The following is a 19014-nucleotide window of genomic DNA, read 5'->3' on the forward strand; positions in this document are numbered from 1 at the left end:
CAGGACCTGGCCAGCTCACCACCATAGAATCCACCATGAATTCTATCGTGTATCAGAGGGTGCTTGAGGAACATGTGAGATCATCTGTGAAAAAGTTAAAGATGAAGCGAAACTGGACCCTGCAACATGAGAATGAAGCAAAACATAGCAGTAAATCCACAATGGAGAGTCCTGGAATGGCCGAGTCAAAGCCCAGATCTTAATCCCATTGAGATGCTGTGGGGTGACTTGAAACGGGCTGTACATGCAAGAAACCCCTCGAACATCTCACAGCTGAAAGTATTCTGCGTTGAGGAGTGGGACAAACTTTTTTCAGACAGATGTCAAAGACTGGTAGATGGCTACAAAAAGCGTCCCACGATATGTATATTGGACATTCCAGTTCTTTCTGTTTTGAGTACATTTGTCATTTGAATGTTTGAATAATTTTGTTTATTTTAGTTTTTAATTACACTTGTATGAGTTAAATGTTACTTAAAACATTGTCTGTAGAGTTAATAGATGTTTTATAATGAAAATAACATAACAAAATGTCTCTGACTTTGTTATGCTGTTACTATAATAGATTATAAAAGTGCTGAACAAAAAAAAAATGCCCATGACAGTGTCATGTCATAATTATGACAGTTTTATGACGCCACTGTGAAATAAAGTCATACTAAAAGTACAGCATGGATACAAATGTAATTTTACAGAGAAACATAATAAGCAGTGCAATTAATGTATACCATGTATTTATATACACACACGTATCCAAATAAGATAAGATGATGCATTCTTAAAACTAAAAGAGGAATATAAAAGGAGTTACAGAAATACCTTAATTGCCACGGGGTAAATTGTTGCTCCTATTTCAAAACTTCCCTTCTTAAACATCATGACTGACGTGTTATTAATGCAGGTTCCTATAGACACCGGAGAGCAGCAACATCCAAAAGGGAGTTAGTAGAATTGTGTGTGGTCTGCATAACTACCTACAGTTATATACTACACGGCAGAACCTGTCATCACTCATAAATCCAATAACACCACCATTAAAAAAAAAAAAAAAAAAAACATCGTGCTGATGTTTAAACTTACCCTCTGGAAATATCAATATGGGGAGTTTTGTCTTGTCATTCACGTGATCCTTTAACCTGCAGGTGACACAGAAACAAATGGATAAGACATCTAATGCTGACAATGACACATAAAGCTGCCACAAACAAATGTATAAATACAGGTTTTCCTAAAAAAAAATTAGCATATTGTGATAAAGTTCATTATTCGACTTTCATATACAGTGGGGCAAATAAGTATTTAGTCAACTACTAATTGTGCAAGTTCTCCCACTTGAAAATATTAGAGAGGCCTGTAATTGTCAACATGGGTAAACCTCAAACATAAGAGACAGAATGTTGAGAAAAAAAAAAAAAACAGAAAATCACATTGTTTGATTTTTAAAAATTTTTTTGCAAATAATGGTGGAAAATAAGTATTTTGTCAATACCAAAAGTTCATCTCAACACTTTTTATGTACCCTTTGTTGGCAATAACTGAGACCAAACGTTTTCTGTAACTCTTCACAAGCTTTTCACACACTGTTGCTGGTATTTTGGCCCATTCCTCCATGCAGATCTCCTCAAGAGCAGTGATGTTTTGGGGCTGTCGTTGGGCAACACGGACTTTCAACTCCCTCCACAGATTTTTGTATGGGGTTGAGATCTGAAGACTGGCTAGGCGACTCCAGGACTTTGAAATGCTTCTTACGAAGCCACTCCTTTGTTGCCCTCGCTGTGTGTTTGGGATTGTCATGCTGAAAGACCCAGCCACGTCTCATCTTCAATGCCCTTGCTGATGGAAGGAGATTTTCACTCAAAATCTCTCGATACATGGCCCCATTCATTCTTTCCTTTACACAGATCAGTCGTCCTGGTCCCTTTGCAGAAAAACAGCCCCAAAGCATGATGTTTCCACCCCCATGCGTCACAGTGGGTATGGTGTTCTTCGGATGCAGTTCAGTATTCTTTCTCCTCCAAACACGAGAACCTGTGTTTCTACCAAAAAGTTCTATTTTGGTTTCATCTGACCATAACACATTCTCCCAGTCCTCTTCTGGATCATCCAAATGCTCTCTAGCGGACCGCAGACGGGCCTGGACGTGTACTGGCTTCAGTAGGGGGACACATCTGGCTGTGCAGGATTTGAGTCCCTGGCGGCGCATTGTGTTACTAATAGTAGCCTTTGTTACTGTGCTCCCAGCTATCTGTAGGTCATTCACTAGGTCTGGGATTTTTCCTCACCGTTCTTGTTATCATTTTGACGCCACGGGGTGAGATCTTGCATGGAGCCCCAGATCGAGGGAGATTATCAGTGGTCTTGTATGTCTTCCATTTTCTTATAATTGCTCCCACAGTTGATTTCTTTACACCAAGCGTTTTACCTATTGCAGATTCAGTCTTCCCAGCCTGGTGCAGGTCAGGTGCTGATAAAACGGGTAATGGAGGAGGGCAACCAAAAAGTGCTATGCATGGGTCCTCCCCCAGATCTGTGCCAGATACGGTTTCCAGTGTGTTGAAGATCTGCCGCCAAAAATTAGTGAGGTTAGGACAAGACCAAAACATATGTGTGTGATCAGCGGGTGATTGTTTACATCTATTGCAGCTATCAATGATAGTGGGGTAAATTTTTGCAAGTCGAGCATTGGTGTAATGTACTCTAAAAACGATTTTGCATTGCAATAGACCATGTCTGGCACAAATGGAGGAGGAGTGGACCAGCTTACAAATCTGCTTCCAGCGACTGTCCGATATTTCAGTCCCAATCTCGTTCTCCCACTTGTGTTTTAAGGAGTGAGAATATAAGGGGCTCTGACAAGCTGAGAAATTATAGATGGATGAAATGGTTTGTTTATGGGCATGGTCTAGGTTGAGCACGGAATCAATCAAGGAGGTTGGTGGCCGATTGGGAAAATTTGGATAAGTAGATTGAATGAAGTGCCTAATTTGTAAAAACCGGTAGAAATGGGATTGAGGTAGACTGAATTTCTTCGATAGCTCTTCGAAATTCATTAGGCGCCCATCAAGGTATAGGTCCTGAATATTTTTCAGGCCTCTATTGTGCCAGGTTACGAAGGTGGAGTCGAAGTTAGATGGAGGAAATAAATGATTTTTTGCTATTGGTGCAAGAATTGAAGGACCCGCTAAGCCATAGTTTTTACGAAACTGAATCCAAATTTTTAATGAATTTATGGCAACAAGGTTTTGGGAGAGATGGGCAGTCTTTAGAGGAAGCTTTGCAGTAAGAAGAGACTTCAGTGACAACCTGGAGGATCTTAACTCAAGCCTAGCCCATGAAGGGCAGAGGTCTATGTCTCCCAGTAGCCAATTATTTATTTTGACAATATTACATGCCCAGTAATAAAGAATGAAATTCGGAAGAGCGAGGCCTCCCTGGTTCTTGGGCAACCGCATAATTGTTTTATTGATCCGGGGGCGCTTATCTGGCCATAAGAAAGCAGAGATTAATTTGTCTAGATTGTGAAAAAAGGATTTCCTTAAAAAAATCGGGATGTGTTGAAACAGGTAGAGAAATTTAGGGAGTAAAACCATTTTAACCAAATTAACTCTGCCAGTCAGCGACAGTGGAAGCAGTGACCAGCGTGTCATGTCGAGCTTGCATTTATCAATTAATGGATGAAAATTACTCTTGAAAAGGTCAGCAAAGGAAGCAGGGATGAAAACACCCAGGTATCGAAACCCCTCAGCTGTAACTTTGAATGGAAAAGAGGATGCTGGTATCATTCTTGATAGGGTGTTAATTGGCAGAAGTTCACTTTTTCCAAAGTTTAATTTGTATCCGGAATATTTGCCAAACTGTGTTAAAATGTAAATGACGATCGGGATGGAAGAAACTGGGTTTGACAAATATAGTAACAAATCATCCGCATAAAGAGATAATTTATGGGTGACATCATTCCTCGTGATGCCCATTACTCGTGCTTCTTCACGAAACCACATAGCCAGTGGTTCCACTGCCAGAGTAAAAAGGAGGGGAGAAAGGGGGCAACCCTGCCTGGTGCCCCGATGAAGAGGGAATGAAGCTGACCGTACCCCGTTTGTAAGGACCTGAGCAGTTGGACACTGATAAAGCATTTTGATCCATTTAATAAAATCATCACTAAAACCAAACTTTGCTAAAATATAAAACAAATACTTCCATTCAACCCTGTCAAATGCTTTTTCAGCATCCAATGAGATCACAACTTCAGGTACCTCAGAACCAGGAGAGCCAATAATGTTAATAAGTCTCCTTGTATTAAACGACGAGTCTCGGCCGGCCATGAACCCTGTCTGGTCAGCAGCGATGAGAGTAGGGAGGGCTTGCTGTAGACGCGTTGCTAGGACCTTAGCGAGTATCTTCTGATCCACGTTTAAAAGGCTTATGGGCCTATAGCTACCACACTCAACTGGGTCTTTTCCCTTTTTTAATAGAAGGGAAATGTTTGCCTCATAGAAAGTCGAGGGTAGTTTACCAGTAAAAAAGGCGTCGTTGTAGACCTTGACCAGTTGTGGACAAATTACATCTGAGTAGGTTTTGTAGAATTCCACCCCAAATCCATCTGGGCCAGGGGATTTCCCCTTCTGTAGTTGGCTAAGTGCATCTTGTACTTCCAGTAGTAAAATCGGCCCGCCCATTCCGCCAACCAACTCAGCATTCATTCTAGGGTAAGTAAGCCTCTCCAGCGGGTTATCCCCATCCCAGACCTCCGGTGAGTGGTCAGACGTATACAGATCTATATAAAAATTTTCAAAAGTTTTGTTCACGAGATTGGGATCTGACACTATTGACCCAGAGATTGATTTTATTCTTGGTATCAGTTTTGAAAGGGCAACTGATCTAGCTTGATGAGCAAGGAGTTTACCTGCCTTATCGCCCTGTTCGAAATAACGCTGTCTAGAGTGTAACAATTTAATTTCAACCTTTGCTGTTGACAGTAAATCATACTCAGCTTGCAATTTAAGACGTTCATCATAAAGAACATTAGTGGGGGCAACAGAATATTGTGCGTCAATTTTTAGTATCTGATTAGCAAGCCAAGTCATCCTAGCTGTGTCGGTCTTCTTCTGATAGGATGCAAATGAAATCGCTTGTCCCCTCAAATACGCCTTGCAGGCTTCCCATAGATTGCCTCTGGAGACCTCAGGAGTATCATTAATGTCAAAAAAAGTTGTAATTTCTTGCTGAAAAAATTGTTTGAATTGTGAGTTATTTAATAGAAAATAGGAAAGTTTCCATTGCGTACATGGAGGTGTGTAATTTGGAAAATGTATATCCAGTGAAAGCGGTGCGTGATCTGAAACAACTATACTGTGATAGTTGCTCAGGTTTACCCAGTCCAACAATCTGTTGTCCATTAAGAAAAAGTCAATTCTAGAGTAAGTGTGATGGACGTGGGAAAAAAATGAAAAAACTTTGTCAGATTGGTTAAGATGTCTCCAGGGGTCACTGAGTCCAAGCTGATCTGCAAACGCTTTTAATGTAGTAGCAGATTTAGATAGAGTGAGGGGTCTGGATGAAGACCTATCCAAAATCGGATCCTGAATAAGGTTAAAATCACCACCTATAATAGGGTAGCAAAACTCTATATCGGGCAAGGAGGAAAACAGACGTATTATGAACTGGGCATCGTCCCATACTGGTGCATAGACACTCACCAAAACTACCGGGATGTCAAATAGCCTGCCAGATACTGCAACAAATCGACCATTTGGATCTTCGGTTAACTTTTTGGGCTCAAAGGGAATATTTTTACCAATAATAATGGCTGTACCTCTTGACCTCGCCGAAAACTTTGAGTGATACACGTACTTCATCCATGGTTTCTTAAGACGGGAAACTTCAGATGCTTTAAGATGAGTTTCTTGAATAAAATAAATATCTCCACTTAGCTGTTTTAAGTGTGAGAGAACTTTGCCCCTTTTTATGGTATCATTAATGCCTCTAACATTCCAAGACACAAACCTGCAGCCCTTACTTTTATATGTAGGAATGATGGACATATTAATAAGTTATTGAAATAAACAAAGCCACATTGCCCTGCACAGGTGGGGAGGGGAGGGGGGGCACACAAAACTAATGAAAGAAAAACCCAAAACAAGACAAAACCGAAATGAAACAAAAATAAAAAATAAAAAAATTACTGCAACACCAAACATCAAACATACATCTATATAGCCTCCAGTTTCTACTGTACTCATTAGTTCCCATACCAATAACGCTCCCGCCGGACGTAAGGTTAACCCTGGTTCTCAACATGGTGCCCTCCCTCAGTAATAGTTTTGTCAAAAATGATTTTTATTTATTTATTTTATTTTTCTTTTTAATTTTTTTTTTTTTTCTCCTTTCCCTCCTCTTCTTCTTACCCTTCCTGTCCCCTCGTCTTTTTAAAAGGAGAGGGGGGGGGGGGGATAATAATAAAAAAATATATTAAATCTTAAAGTAAACAGCAAGGATCGAGCAAGGAAACGAGAACCAGTCCAAAAAAGTTGTACCATGCACGAAATTTCACAAGACGAGATCGAGGGGGGGAAAAAAAAAATCACTCTCTATAGTTATTTCCCGCTGTGTGTTAGAGTAAAAAATAGAAGAAAAATAGTTAACCCCAATGTTAACAGGGTGCTATCTTGAAAGCATACCACTCTAGCAGTCCAAGCCTAGCAAAGGCCATCCAGTCCGAAAACGAGGGAAACAAATATATTTAAACAGAGGTCAAGGATTTCAGGAAGGCAGTAGCCTCTTCGAGGGAGGAAAATCGCCGTCTATTACCGTCTTTCTTGACGATTTGTAGCTTCGCCGGGTAGAGTAGAGCTGGCCTGAGGCCCAAGTCGTACAGTTTCGCCATTATTTCTCGATAGGCCGAACGTTGCACCAAGACGTCGGGCGAATAGTCTTCATAAATCCGAATCGGCGAGTCACGATACCTCAACGTGTTCCTCCGTCGCCGGGCTTCTCGAACGATCAGCTCCTTAGTCTGATATCGAAGGAAGCTCACGATCACGGGTCTCGGTCTGTCCCCTTGTTTCGGCATTGGAGCGAAGGTGCGGTGAGCCCGGTCCAATTCCGGCGAGGACGGGAGCAGCTGTACCCCGAAAATCTCCTTCAGGGCTTGTGCGAAGAACTCCGTGGGTTTTGGACCTTCCACTGATTCTGGCAGACCGATGATCCGGATGTTGTTTCGCCTGCTTCGTGCCTCCAAGTCTGCGTTCCGGGCTTTAAGTTTTATGCAAGTGTCGGCTAGCGAGGCGCATGAAACTTCCAGAGTGTGGATGCGTTCTTCGGCTAGGCCAAAATTGCTCTCCAGGATAGTGATTCGCTCGCCAAAGTCATTCACGGTTAACTGTAGGGAGTCTAGTTTGGCGTCGAGGGAGGAAAATGCGGACTTGAGTTCTGCCGACATCGCGGCCGCAATGGATTGTCTATGGTCTTCCAGCAAGCTAGTCAACGCCGACATGCTAATGTGGCTAGCGGTGGATGGGTCCTCCTTCCTCGTGTCTTTTTCCCTCGCTTGTCTGGTCCCAGATGCCATCAGGTACGTCAGAAAGTGACCACTGCTGATTACTCAGTGTTTGAGCAGGCATGGGTTGTGAAAAGGTAGTTGAAATGTCAGTTCGGAGCGGGAGCGTTCAACGCCTACGACCTACTCCATTCTCCTCTCCACCGGAAGTCGCAGGTCTACAATTTTGTCTCTGGTGTCCTTCGACAGCTCTTTGGTCTTGGCCATAGTGGAGTTTGGAGTGTGACTGACTGAGTTTGTGGACAGGTGTCTTTTATACCGATAATGAGTTAAAACAGGTGCCATTAATACAGGTAACGAGTTGAGCCTCGTTAGACCTCGTTAACAGAAGTTAGACCTCTTTGACAGCCAGAAATCTTGCTTGTTTGTAGGTGACCAAATACTTATTTTCCACTCTAATTTGGAAACACATTCTTTAAAAATCAAACAATGTGATTTTCTGTTTTTTTTTTTTTACCAAGGGGTGAAAAAGGAGGGGGGGGGGCAGACAGATATGTGATTGAGAGGAGTGGAGCGTATACAAATTAAGCAATTTGAGGTGTGAAACCCAGTATTATGTGAATCCCGTGTGCAATGTTCCCTCTCAGCTGTGCGCGTGCGCAATCGCGCACTGCTTGAACATACTCTGCGCACAAGAAAATCTATGCAGCGCACAAAATAAAATTCAACATAAACGTAATGTTGCGTCACTACTACTGTGCGCCACAGTAATGGTGTGTTCGATACAGCGATGCGACGCTCCTATTGTCGCGTTCGATACGGCAGCGCGACTCGGACAACTGTCCGCGCCACTGTAATGTGTCAGCGCGACACTCCTATTGGTGCGTTCGAAACGGCAACGCGGCGCTTCCATTAATGGTGAAAAGAGAGCTAGACTCCTGTGCTAATAATGCCAATCTTTGCAAGCGCTACAGTATAAATTAATATCTAATTTTGGAACTGATATAATCTAGTTAATCAAACCAACCGATCACCTTAGAAAATAAAAGGATCACCATAAGAGCTTTGCCTCTTCCAGAGGGGCCACGAGACTAGATCAAAACTGTCACAGTTAGCCGTCACTCATTTTGGCCCGCCTTCAAGTTACAACATTGCAAAACACACGGAACAAGAAATACACCAAAATAAAAGCGTAACAGGAAGTTATGGTGAATTACAAAATAAAATATGCTCGGGAGACAGAAATTAGGCTTTGGTTATTTACACTCCCACCAAAAGTATGCATACTATTAACAACAAAAAAATGAGTAATTTTCAACAATGAAATAACCACAATTCAGTAAGCTTTCAAACATTCCAACACAAGAATTAGCTTTTATATAGGATGCTCTACAACAGAAGGTTTGCGGTCAATACCAAAAGTGGTATTGCCCTTTGCAATTCAGTCTTTTATCCCAAAGGATAGTTTCACTTTCCGTAAAAGTCCATCCTTGTTCCAAGTTTGCTTTCAAATAATGTTTTGAACAATATCTATTCTTGAATTTCTGACAAACAAGCTTATTTTAAGACTATATATATTGTGACATCAGGCGGGGACAGGTAGTGGAGGGCCGTTACATTCCTTTTCCAGAGCAGAAGAATCAAGTCAAAATGGCCACCAGCCTAAAGACTACAATTCCCAGCATGCCGCACAACGCAGCCAGGTGTGGCTGCTTAAGCCACCTAATTGCAGCTGGCCTGGAGGACAAGATAAAAGACGACCAGATGAAGCAAAGGGGAAGGCGTAAGGAGATTGACAGAGAGACTTGGAAGAAAGTATTTTGAGAACAGACCTAAGTTGCCACTTGTAAGACATTTTGAGTATTTTGATGAGAACAGACCTAGGTTGCCATTTTTGAGACATTTTAGTTGATTGTTTGCTTTGTTACTGTTTGTGCCACATTTGGGCCTTTTTCTTTTGGGGAAACCCGCTGGTTTTGCTGATTAAAGAACTGTTTGGTTGGACACCTTGGCGTCTCAAGCTGCTTCCTGGCCAGGCCTAACTCGTGTGCGGTCACAGATGGTGGAGAATGAGGGCATGTGGGCCTAGGACCAGACTACAGAGACGGACGCCATAGACGAGTTATCCCAGCTTTTCTCCCAGCTTCACACCAACCAACAGCCCAGCGGAATGGAGCGGTTAATGCAGATGCTCTTGGAGGCCCAGAAGGCACAACAAGAAACCCAGGTGGCCTTGCTTCAACAGCAAATGAGGGCCAACCAGCTTAAAGAGCAAGAGCTTCACCAATTGGCCCGAGCTAAACCCAAGGCAAGTGAATTCATTCCCAAAATGTCAGTGTCTGATGATGTGGAGGCCTACCTCCATGCTTTTGAATCCACTGCTGTTCAAGAGCGATGGCCGAAACCCCAGTGGGGTAACCTATTAGCCCCTTTTCTCTCGGGGGAGGCACTGAACGCCTATCGAGATTTAGAGCCAGAAAGTGCACAAGATTATGACCAGCTAAAGGCCGAAATATTGAGCCGCCATGGCCTTACAAGGTTTGGCATGGCCCAGCGGTTTCATAGCTGGACCTTTCAAAATGGGCTCAACCCCCGCTCCCAGATGCACGAGTTGATTAGAATAACCAAGAAGTGGTTGGAGCCTGACAAAAAGACCCCAGCAGAAATGGTAGAGACTCTGGTGATTGACCGCTACTTACGAGCCCTGCCGTTCGACGCCAAGAAGGCAGTTAGTCAGCAGAAATTCACAACGACCCTAGAGCTAACTGAGGCGGTCGAACAATTTCACGCTGCTGCGGACATGCTTCGACAGCCCCGTAGTAAGCCTGCTGCCTCAACTCCCCAGCGAACCAGCAGCTCCAATCGTGATCGGGCCCCTCCAATAGACCCGGGACGAGGACTGCCTACACTAGAGCCGTCAAAAAGCGCCCTGGCTCCTGAGGCTCGTCGGTGTTACCGCTGCGGAGAGGTAGGACATATCTCGTGGCAGTGTGGAAAGTCTGACGTGCCCATGCCTACCGCAGAGTCTTCTGGCAGCACCCCCTCCCAGTTTGCAGCCCTCCTGGGGGAAAGTGAAAGCCCACGGCCTATGTGTCCAGTCACTGTCAACTGCCGGGATGTGGAAGCCCTGTTGGATTCAGGAAGCACGAGGACCCTGGTTCAGGAGTGGGTCCTGGAGGCCCCCAACCTGGAGCGAGGAGAAAAAGTACCAGTTGTCTGCGTCCATGGGGACACCCACGAATATCCGACCACCGAGGTGAGGCTCACTACTACCAAGGGCACGTTCAATGTGCGAGTGGGGGTTGTCAAGGCCCTTCCCGTGCCTGTCCTTATTGGCCGGGACTGCCCGGCCTTTCCTAAGTTGTGGCGGGAAGCCCACAAGAGGCTCGAGCGAAGACATCGCAAGGAGATCACCCCGGCTTTTGTCGCAGCAGACCGGGGCTCAAGATACAGGCCAGAAGACTCAACTGCCTCAAGTCCACAGTCTGCCTCCAGTGACGAGGAACGAGCGATCCCAGAGGCCGAATCCTCCTTAAAGGGTCAGTATGGCACTGCTCAATTACAAGAACCCACGTTTTGCAATGTTTTAAAAAACCTTCAGGTAATAGAGGGAACGTTGGTAGGGGACCGAACCACTCCTGCCTATCCCCACTTTGCGGTAAAAAATGGGCTTTTATACCAAGTGGTGAAAGTTAAAGACAAAATTGTTGAACAATTGCTTGTACCTCGCATGCACCGCCCCACTGTTCTGCAGTTAGCTCATACTCACGTAATGGGGGCTCATCTAGGGGTGGAGAAAACCAAAGAACGAGTATTGCAAAGGTTCTTTTGGCCAGGTGTTCACAAGGACATAGAAAATTATTGCCGCAGTTGCCCAGAGTGCCAGTTAAAAGCCCCCAAACAAGGGTACCGGAATCCCCTGGTGCCGTTGCCTATCATAGAAACCCCATTTGAAAGGGTGGGAATGGACATTGTAGGGCCTCTCCCTAAGAGCGCGCGAGGCCACCAGTACATCCTTGTAATTATAGACTATGCTACCCGGTATCCAGAGGCCATCCCATTACGAAAGGCCAACGCTAAGCACATTGCTCATGAACTTTTCCTCTTCAGCAGCAGAGTAGGTCTTCCTAAAGAAATTCTAACGGACCAGGGCACCCCATTTATGGCTCGGGTCACCCGAGAGATGTGTACGCTGTTAAGAGTGAAACAGTTGAGGACCTCTGTCTACCACCCTCAAACGGACGGGTTGGTGGAACGGTTCAACAAGACTCTGAAGGCGATGCTACGGAAGGCCATTGACAAGGACGGCCGGAACTGGGACCAGCTACTTCCCTATCTCCTGTTTGCGGTAAGAGAAGTACCTCAATCGTCGACAGGCTTTTCACCCTTCGATCTACTTTATTCCCACAAGCCCAGGGGTCTGCTGGATATCGCCAAGGAGACCTGGGAGGAGCAACCCTGCCCCCACCGAACCATGGTGGAACATGTAGGGGCCATGAGGGAAAGGATGTCAGCCGTTATGCCCATAGTGAAAGAACACATGGAAAAAGCCCAAAGAGAACAGAGGGGTACGTACAATCGGACAGCTCAACCGCGGGAATTCCAGCCCGGGGATCGAGTACTAGTGCTGGTCCCCACGGTAGAATGCAAGTTCTTGGCAACCTGGCAGGGACCCTTTGAAATAATTGAAAAAGTGGGGGAGGTTAATTACAAGGTGAGACAACCGGGCAAGCGGAAAGGTGAGCAAATCTACCATGTCAATCTGCTGAAAAAATGGCACGAGAGAGAAGTATTGTTCACATGCCTTCCCCCCAGAGACCTGGACACCCCGGCTCGGGAACAAGTGCAGTTTGGACCCGATCTGGATCCCAACCAACTGCAGCAGGCAAAAGAGCTTGTAGATGGCAACCAGGATGTATTTTCGGCGAGGCCAGGCTGCACGCACCTCATCGAACATGAAATCCGCACCCAGCCTGGGAAGAAGGTAAACCAGAAACCGTACCGAATACCTGAGGCTCGCAAGCAAATCGTGGAGGACGAAGTGAAGAAGATGCTAGACATGAAGGTAATCGAGCCATCTAAAAGCGCCTGGTCCAGCCCAATAGTGCTAATTGGAAAACCGGATAACACCATACGTTTCTGTAATGATTTCCGAAAAGTCAATGAAGTGTCAGAATTTGATGCCTACCCTATGCCGCGAGTGGATGAACTCATTGAGAATTTGGGAAACGCTCGCTTCATTACCACTCTTGATCTAACAAAAGGATATTGGCAAGTCCACCTTTCAGCAGAGTCCAAGGAGAAGACCGCCTTCGCCACTCCGGGAGGCCTTTGGCAGTACCGAATGATGCCGTTCGGCTTGTTCGGCGCTCCGGCCACTTTCCAGCGGCTGATGGATCAAGTCCTGCGACCTCATCAAGAATATGCTGCAGCCTACCTCGATGACGTGGTAATCCAAAGCTCTGACTGGGAAAGTCATCTTCCACGGGTGCAGAGGGTCCTGGACTCCCTCCGGCAAGCAGGGCTGACTGCGAACCCAAAGAAATGTAAGGTGGCGTGTAGTGAGACTAATTATCTGGGGTATACCATTGGGCGAGGTTTGGTAAAGCCTCAGGAGGCCAAGCTTGAGGCCATTCGGAGCTGGCCCAGACCGGTGACCAAGAAACAGGTTCGTTCGTTCCTGGGGTTGGCTAATTATTACCGCCGATTTATCTCTAATTTCGCTATGATAGCTGCCCCACTTACAGAGCTGACCACCAAGAGACACTCTCGGATGGTGAGCTGGAACACCAAAGCTGAAGCAGCATTTATTGACCTCAAGAGAGCCCTGTGTAGCGCACCGGTTCTGACGGCCCCAGATTTCACCAGGGAATTCGTGGTGCAGGCAGATGCCTCAGAGACCGGACTAGGAGCAGTACTGGCTCAGGTCAGTGGGGGTGAGGAACATCCCATCCTGTATTTGAGCCGGCAGCTGCTGCCAAGAGAGAAGAATTATGCCACGGTGGAGAAGGAGTGCCTGGCCATTAAATGGGCGCTGGAGACCCTGAAATACTACTTGTTGGGTCGGAGATTCACGCTGGTGACGGACCATTCCCCGCTGCAATGGATGGCAAAGAACAAGGAAACCAACAGCAGGGTAACGAGATGGTTCTTGAGCCTGCAGCCTTTCATGTTTTCTGTTGTGCACAGGGCCGGGAGCAAACACGGAAACGCTGATGCCCTGTCCCGCCGGGATGCCTTTTGGGCTTCCGTCGACCTGCCGAGGACGTCAGGCCCGGGGAGGGGGATGTGTGACATCAGGCGGGGACAGGTAGTGGAGGGCCGTTACATTCCTTTTCCAGAGCAGAAGAATCAAGTCAAAATGGCCGCCAGCCTAAAGACTACAATTCCCAGCATGCCGCACAACGCAGCCAGGTGTGGCTGCTTAAGCCACCTAATTGCAGCTGGCCTGGAGGACAAGATAAAAGACGACCAGATGAAGCAAAGGGGAAGGCGTAAGGAGATTGACAGAGAGACTTGGAAGAAAGTATTTTGAGAACAGACCTAAGTTGCCACTTGTAAGACATTTTGAGTATTTTGATGAGAACAGACCTAGGTTGCCATTTTTGAGACATTTTAGTTGATTGTTTGCTTTGTTACTGTTTGTGCCACATTTGGGCCTTTTTCTTTTGAGGAAACCCGCTGGTTTTGCTGATTAAAGAACTGTTTGGTTGGACACCTTGGCGTCTCAAGCTGCTTCCTGGCCAGGCCTAACTCGTGTGCGGTCACAATATATTCACTTAAGGGAAGTTTACTAGTTTTAAGGAGGCGTGTTTTTGCAGTGAAGCTGCAATAGGAATCTTGATTGTCCTTATTGTCTGAACAGTTTTAATGTGTGAGTATATTTTACTGTACTCCCATTGTGGTTGTTCATTATGTTTTATTTATTAAGTCATCTATGCCAGGGGTCCCCAACTGCCGGGCCGCAGACTGGTACATGTCCGTGGCGCATTTGCTACCGGGCTGCACAGAAATAATAATTTATTAATGACTGCATTGTGGCCCAATTAACTTTGACCTGTGCCCATTAACACTCCAATATCCCTGTCTACTCTAGATATAATACTACAGGATAGAATGTCGTCATAGAAATCCATTGATTGGACTGCTAGCAGTACATCTTGTTTTGTATATCTACGTGCGCTTGTCCTCGATAATAACGTATGACGTAGGGCGGGCGCATCACATTTGTTCCTGGACATAATTAGCCCCTACACTAGAATGACTGAAAAAAAAGATGTCTTTGGGCAGATTTTTTACGGGGAAAAGGGCACCTAACGAGCCAGAAGATGAGCCTACAACTTCGAAGAAAACAAAATCTACGGTACTTCCCAATCACGACAGACCTGCGAACTGCAAAGGAGTGGATTTGTGACCAGTTTGTGAATAAATTGAGTGATTCGAGCATATCTGTGCAACAGGAGGATCAGCTTGCAGAGATCACAAATGACGGGGACCTTAAATGTACTGTGCATTTGAGATAACAACTCTACCAAGGTTCTGGATTAAAGTCATTCCGGAATATCCTTACATCGCTACGAGAGCACTGAAAACCGTGCTACAATATCCAACATTGTATCTTTGTGAAGCGGGCGTCTTTCACTCTCCTATCACACCTAGATGGGACCATCTCGTCTCAACGAAACAAGCTCAGGCCTCCCACTGATTCAGCAGCTGAGTTATATTTTCCCTGCACTTACACGACGGGGCTAAAACAAATGTTATGTGATATTTGCTGTATTTTTCTGCCGCACATTGCCGGTGTTCTGACACATGCGTAACGTTAAAAATGGTCACGAATTCAACGATTCCAAAGTAAACACTACAAACTTTCTTTAAAGAAAGGACTACTAACTTATGTTTGATCATGGACGGACATGTAGAAAAGAGTCCAACTGAATATAAAAGGGCTTTTTCACCGCCACACAAGTTTTGGGAGCAAAATTTTATAAGGGAGCAAAATTTGACAGAGCACTGCTCCGTGAAAAAAAAACGACCCAAATCACACCGCTCCGTGGTGCAAAAAAGGTTGGGGACCCCTGATCTATGCCACAAGTGGACCTTACCCAGGTCAGAATTCTTCCTATGGTTAAAGCAGGTCTCTCACATATAACATAGTACACATCTCATGAACAACGAAATTTTTCTCTTTTTCTTTTTATGCGGGCCAAATCAATTATATTAAAAGTAAACTAATGAAAATTGCTGCTGTAGTTTCATTCTTTTGATAAGCCATGTAATTGCTATGATCCAGGGTTTTGAACAGGCGTGTGTACCCAAGGGTACACATCTGATGTTGCTCACCGTGGTCCGCAGTGTGCTCAGGGAGCTTGTGTGTCTGCTTAGACACATGAAAAATTAGAGGGAACATTCCACGTGTGGATATGTTGACATCCTATTGTATGCTGACTGATCACTAATCCTGGCACCGATAGTTTCTCTACTTGAGTGTGTCTAATTGCACCCAGTCATGCGTGAATCCTATCAGATATTTGATAGTAAACTAAATGAATGAAAATGATTATATTCATAGGGCACTCATTGAATTCACTGGCTGTCAGTGACGGCAGTCAACAGCACTGAAAGATGTTGAAATGAATCAGGGGTCTATTGTTGTCAGTAGCGGACAATGAGTTAAATCCAATGAAATGATAAAAATAAGTAAAATAAAAATCAAATTTGGCGTGTTACTGGAGGCCATAACCAGAATATATTTCTATTTTTATTAGGAATGGGAATTGATACGATTTTTACGATTTCGATTCCATTATCGATATTGCTTAACGAGTCGATTCTTTATCGATTCTCTTATCGATTCTAATTTGGGGGAAAAGAAGAACAAACATTTTGATTGGCATCGAGTTTGTTTAATCAGAAGTCGCAACCTTACAAACTCACAACGAGGTCAAAAGAGGCCCAAAGCCTCAATGTTAACTGTGGCAATAAGTGGCAAATGCAAAATAAAAAATATTGGTATATATTGGCATATAGGTCGTTGTTCTACCTTTGGCAATATGTGTTAAAGCAGGGGTCCCCAAAGTTTTTCCTGTGAGGGCCACATAACTTTTCCCTTCTGACGATTGCAGGAGTGCATAAATGTAAAAAAAAAAATTGTTTTTCAGAAAGTCACAATCAAATAACCCTCTGTGGATTCTTCACGGAACAAAAGTAAATAAAATAAAAATAATAATATACCATAATATTAATGGCACTATTAATTAAATAGATAATAACCAAATAACCCTCTCTGAGTTATTCACAGAAAAAGGCCATGAAATACATAACACTACTGAGAAAAAAAAAAAAAAAAAAAAAATCCTCTCTGGTATTGTTCAGGGGGCCGGACCAAATGTGGAGCCGCGGGCCGTAGTTTGGGGACCCCTGTGTTAAAGTTTACCATTATATTGAAATGCATGCCTTTTATTTTTTATGGAGCTTTCACGCTCAAGTGGGGGCGCCCTTGCACTTCCTCACGCGAAAAAGAACGCGCTCACGTGAAGAAGAGCGCGCTTACACGCGAAGTAGTCCAGCATCCAAGCGAGTGAGCGAGTTCGTGAGAAAGGGAAACACTGCCACGAGCCTACGTTCTTTGTTAATGTTTGTAAAATATCTACAGAGGCAACGCCTGTATGTATCATCTTTTGTGTTGTTGTTGTTGTGTGTTTCCACTCGCGATCGGACACTTAAATCCAGTTGTGTAGTGGTTTGAACGATGTGCTAATGCTAGCGAACGCATGCTAACTGTTTGTTATTACTGTATTAGCAGCTAATTATCGCTGATTTACGTTGATGCAAACCTGTTTGTTATTGGGGACGAAATTGATTTGTTTCATTTCTATTTTTAGTTTCACTCTTCAAGTGATGGTTGAATAAAGTCAGCAAATTATACCAACATCTTCTGCATCGTCATTTGGGAGTTTAGCTAGCTGTATAGCCAGGACTGAGCCTTAGCGTCTCAGTGAGGACAGTGCAGTCTATTCCCTCCCGATGCAGTTATCTCCACCTTGCAATGACTGCAAGTAAGCCTGTCGCAATATGCAATAATTCCATTTATCGCACGATAAATAAAAATGAAGGCGGTAATTTTTCCGCTGCGATTTATTGCCTCCCGTGCACGTGTGTGCGCGCGTGGGTGCGCCAGATGTTGCTGTTAAAAGTTCGGATTCCTTGTTACCAACTACGCAAAATGCATCTTCGCTCCAGATCCAGCAAAAAGTAGCGCCGGAGCCAATCGTTCCCATTATATCCTATTGTTCAACGTATACCGGCCGCGTCAGTGCTCTGGATTGACTGCGGATCATCTCTGCCGTGCCGGTGTTGTTGACGTGTGGGCGCGCCCGTCAGGGGTGGCCTTTCACGCGGGGCGGCTATTTTTCGGCATAACACCGGATATTTACAACGAAGTCCACCAAAACATTGTTACTGACTTGGCTGTTACGAACAACCTCGGTTTGACAACAGACAGCTGACATGAGGAACATTGAGTGGTAAATAAAGAGCGCTGTGCTTCAAACTCGTCCTGTTTATGAAAGTCGATTGTCATATGCTGGTGTTGTTGTGCAGTAATGAGCAGACGTGAATGTGGCGTTTGCTAACTTTTTTATGCGCGCACACACTAGATATCATGAACTAGCAAACTAGATGTGCTACGTCCCGTGCCATGGCTACGTGAGCCCAGAGTCATTATGGGACACGTAGTCCATATACTACATGAATTATAAAGCACCATGACTGAATGGAAGTTAAGAAGGCCAAATCAATCCATATCAGTGACTATAGATAATGCTGCTGATATTGTTAATTCAGTACGTGACACAGATGGATTCGGACCACAAATATGATGTCTTGCTCATGTAGTAAACCTAGCTGCTACGAGAGCTGTAGCAATCAACAGTGTCAGTGTCGCCTCACTTTACAAACAGTAAAGATTGTTCTCACCACTTTTATACAAAATTTCTTCAGATCAGTAAGAAGTAAGCACATAAATATTATGCACTAAAATGCATGTTTATATGATGGCAATTTAATCTTTGCTCGTTAGCAAAAAAAGAAAAAAAGAAACAAAAAATACAATTTGTTAGTTTTTTTTTTCCAGAGCATTAAATGTATTGAATCGGATCGAAAATTGTGTCCCCGTATCAAAAATCGTACCGAACGGTGACTTAACTGTATCGTTGCATCCCAATGGAACACCATAGCAGAAGCTATGAGGGGGAAAGTTTTCATTTGCCTAAATGCTTAAGTTATTAAGTGCAATTTTATCTTTTCTTCTTGAAAAACATATTTTATTTATTCTGTGTTTCTGTGCGGTCTTAATATTGTTGTCTTTTACTTAAGAGGCATGGTCTATTGTTTTTAGTTGTGATTTGTTAAAAAGTATTTTTGAATTTAAGAGTAAATATTTATCGCGTTTAAATGGGTGTACTTGATCTATTACAGGGGTGTCCAAACTTTTTGCAAAGGGGGCCAGATTTGGTGTG

At 44.2% G+C, this 19014-nt stretch overlaps 1 protein-coding gene across 7 annotated transcripts in view; it reads right to left on the minus strand.

The window, feature by feature from the left end:
- agpat9l (1-acylglycerol-3-phosphate O-acyltransferase 9, like) overlaps nucleotides 1-19014 on the minus strand; it is a 54551-nt gene that overhangs the window by 14346 nt on the left and 21191 nt on the right. For 4 of the 7 annotated variants that reach the window (XM_057830908.1, XM_057830905.1, XM_057830906.1 and 1 more), the window contains 2 exons: nucleotides 1081-1136; nucleotides 820-905 (listed from right to left, as the gene is read on the minus strand). In XM_057830908.1, coding sequence (XP_057686891.1) covers nucleotides 820-905; nucleotides 1081-1136 — 142 coding nt within the window. The other 3 variants (XR_009062650.1, XR_009062651.1, XR_009062649.1) reach the window with 3 other exon arrangements.

The sequence above is a fragment of the Corythoichthys intestinalis genome, chromosome 3 (genome assembly GCF_030265065.1).
Source record: "Corythoichthys intestinalis isolate RoL2023-P3 chromosome 3, ASM3026506v1, whole genome shotgun sequence".
Taxonomy (NCBI): domain Eukaryota; kingdom Metazoa; phylum Chordata; class Actinopteri; order Syngnathiformes; family Syngnathidae; genus Corythoichthys; species Corythoichthys intestinalis.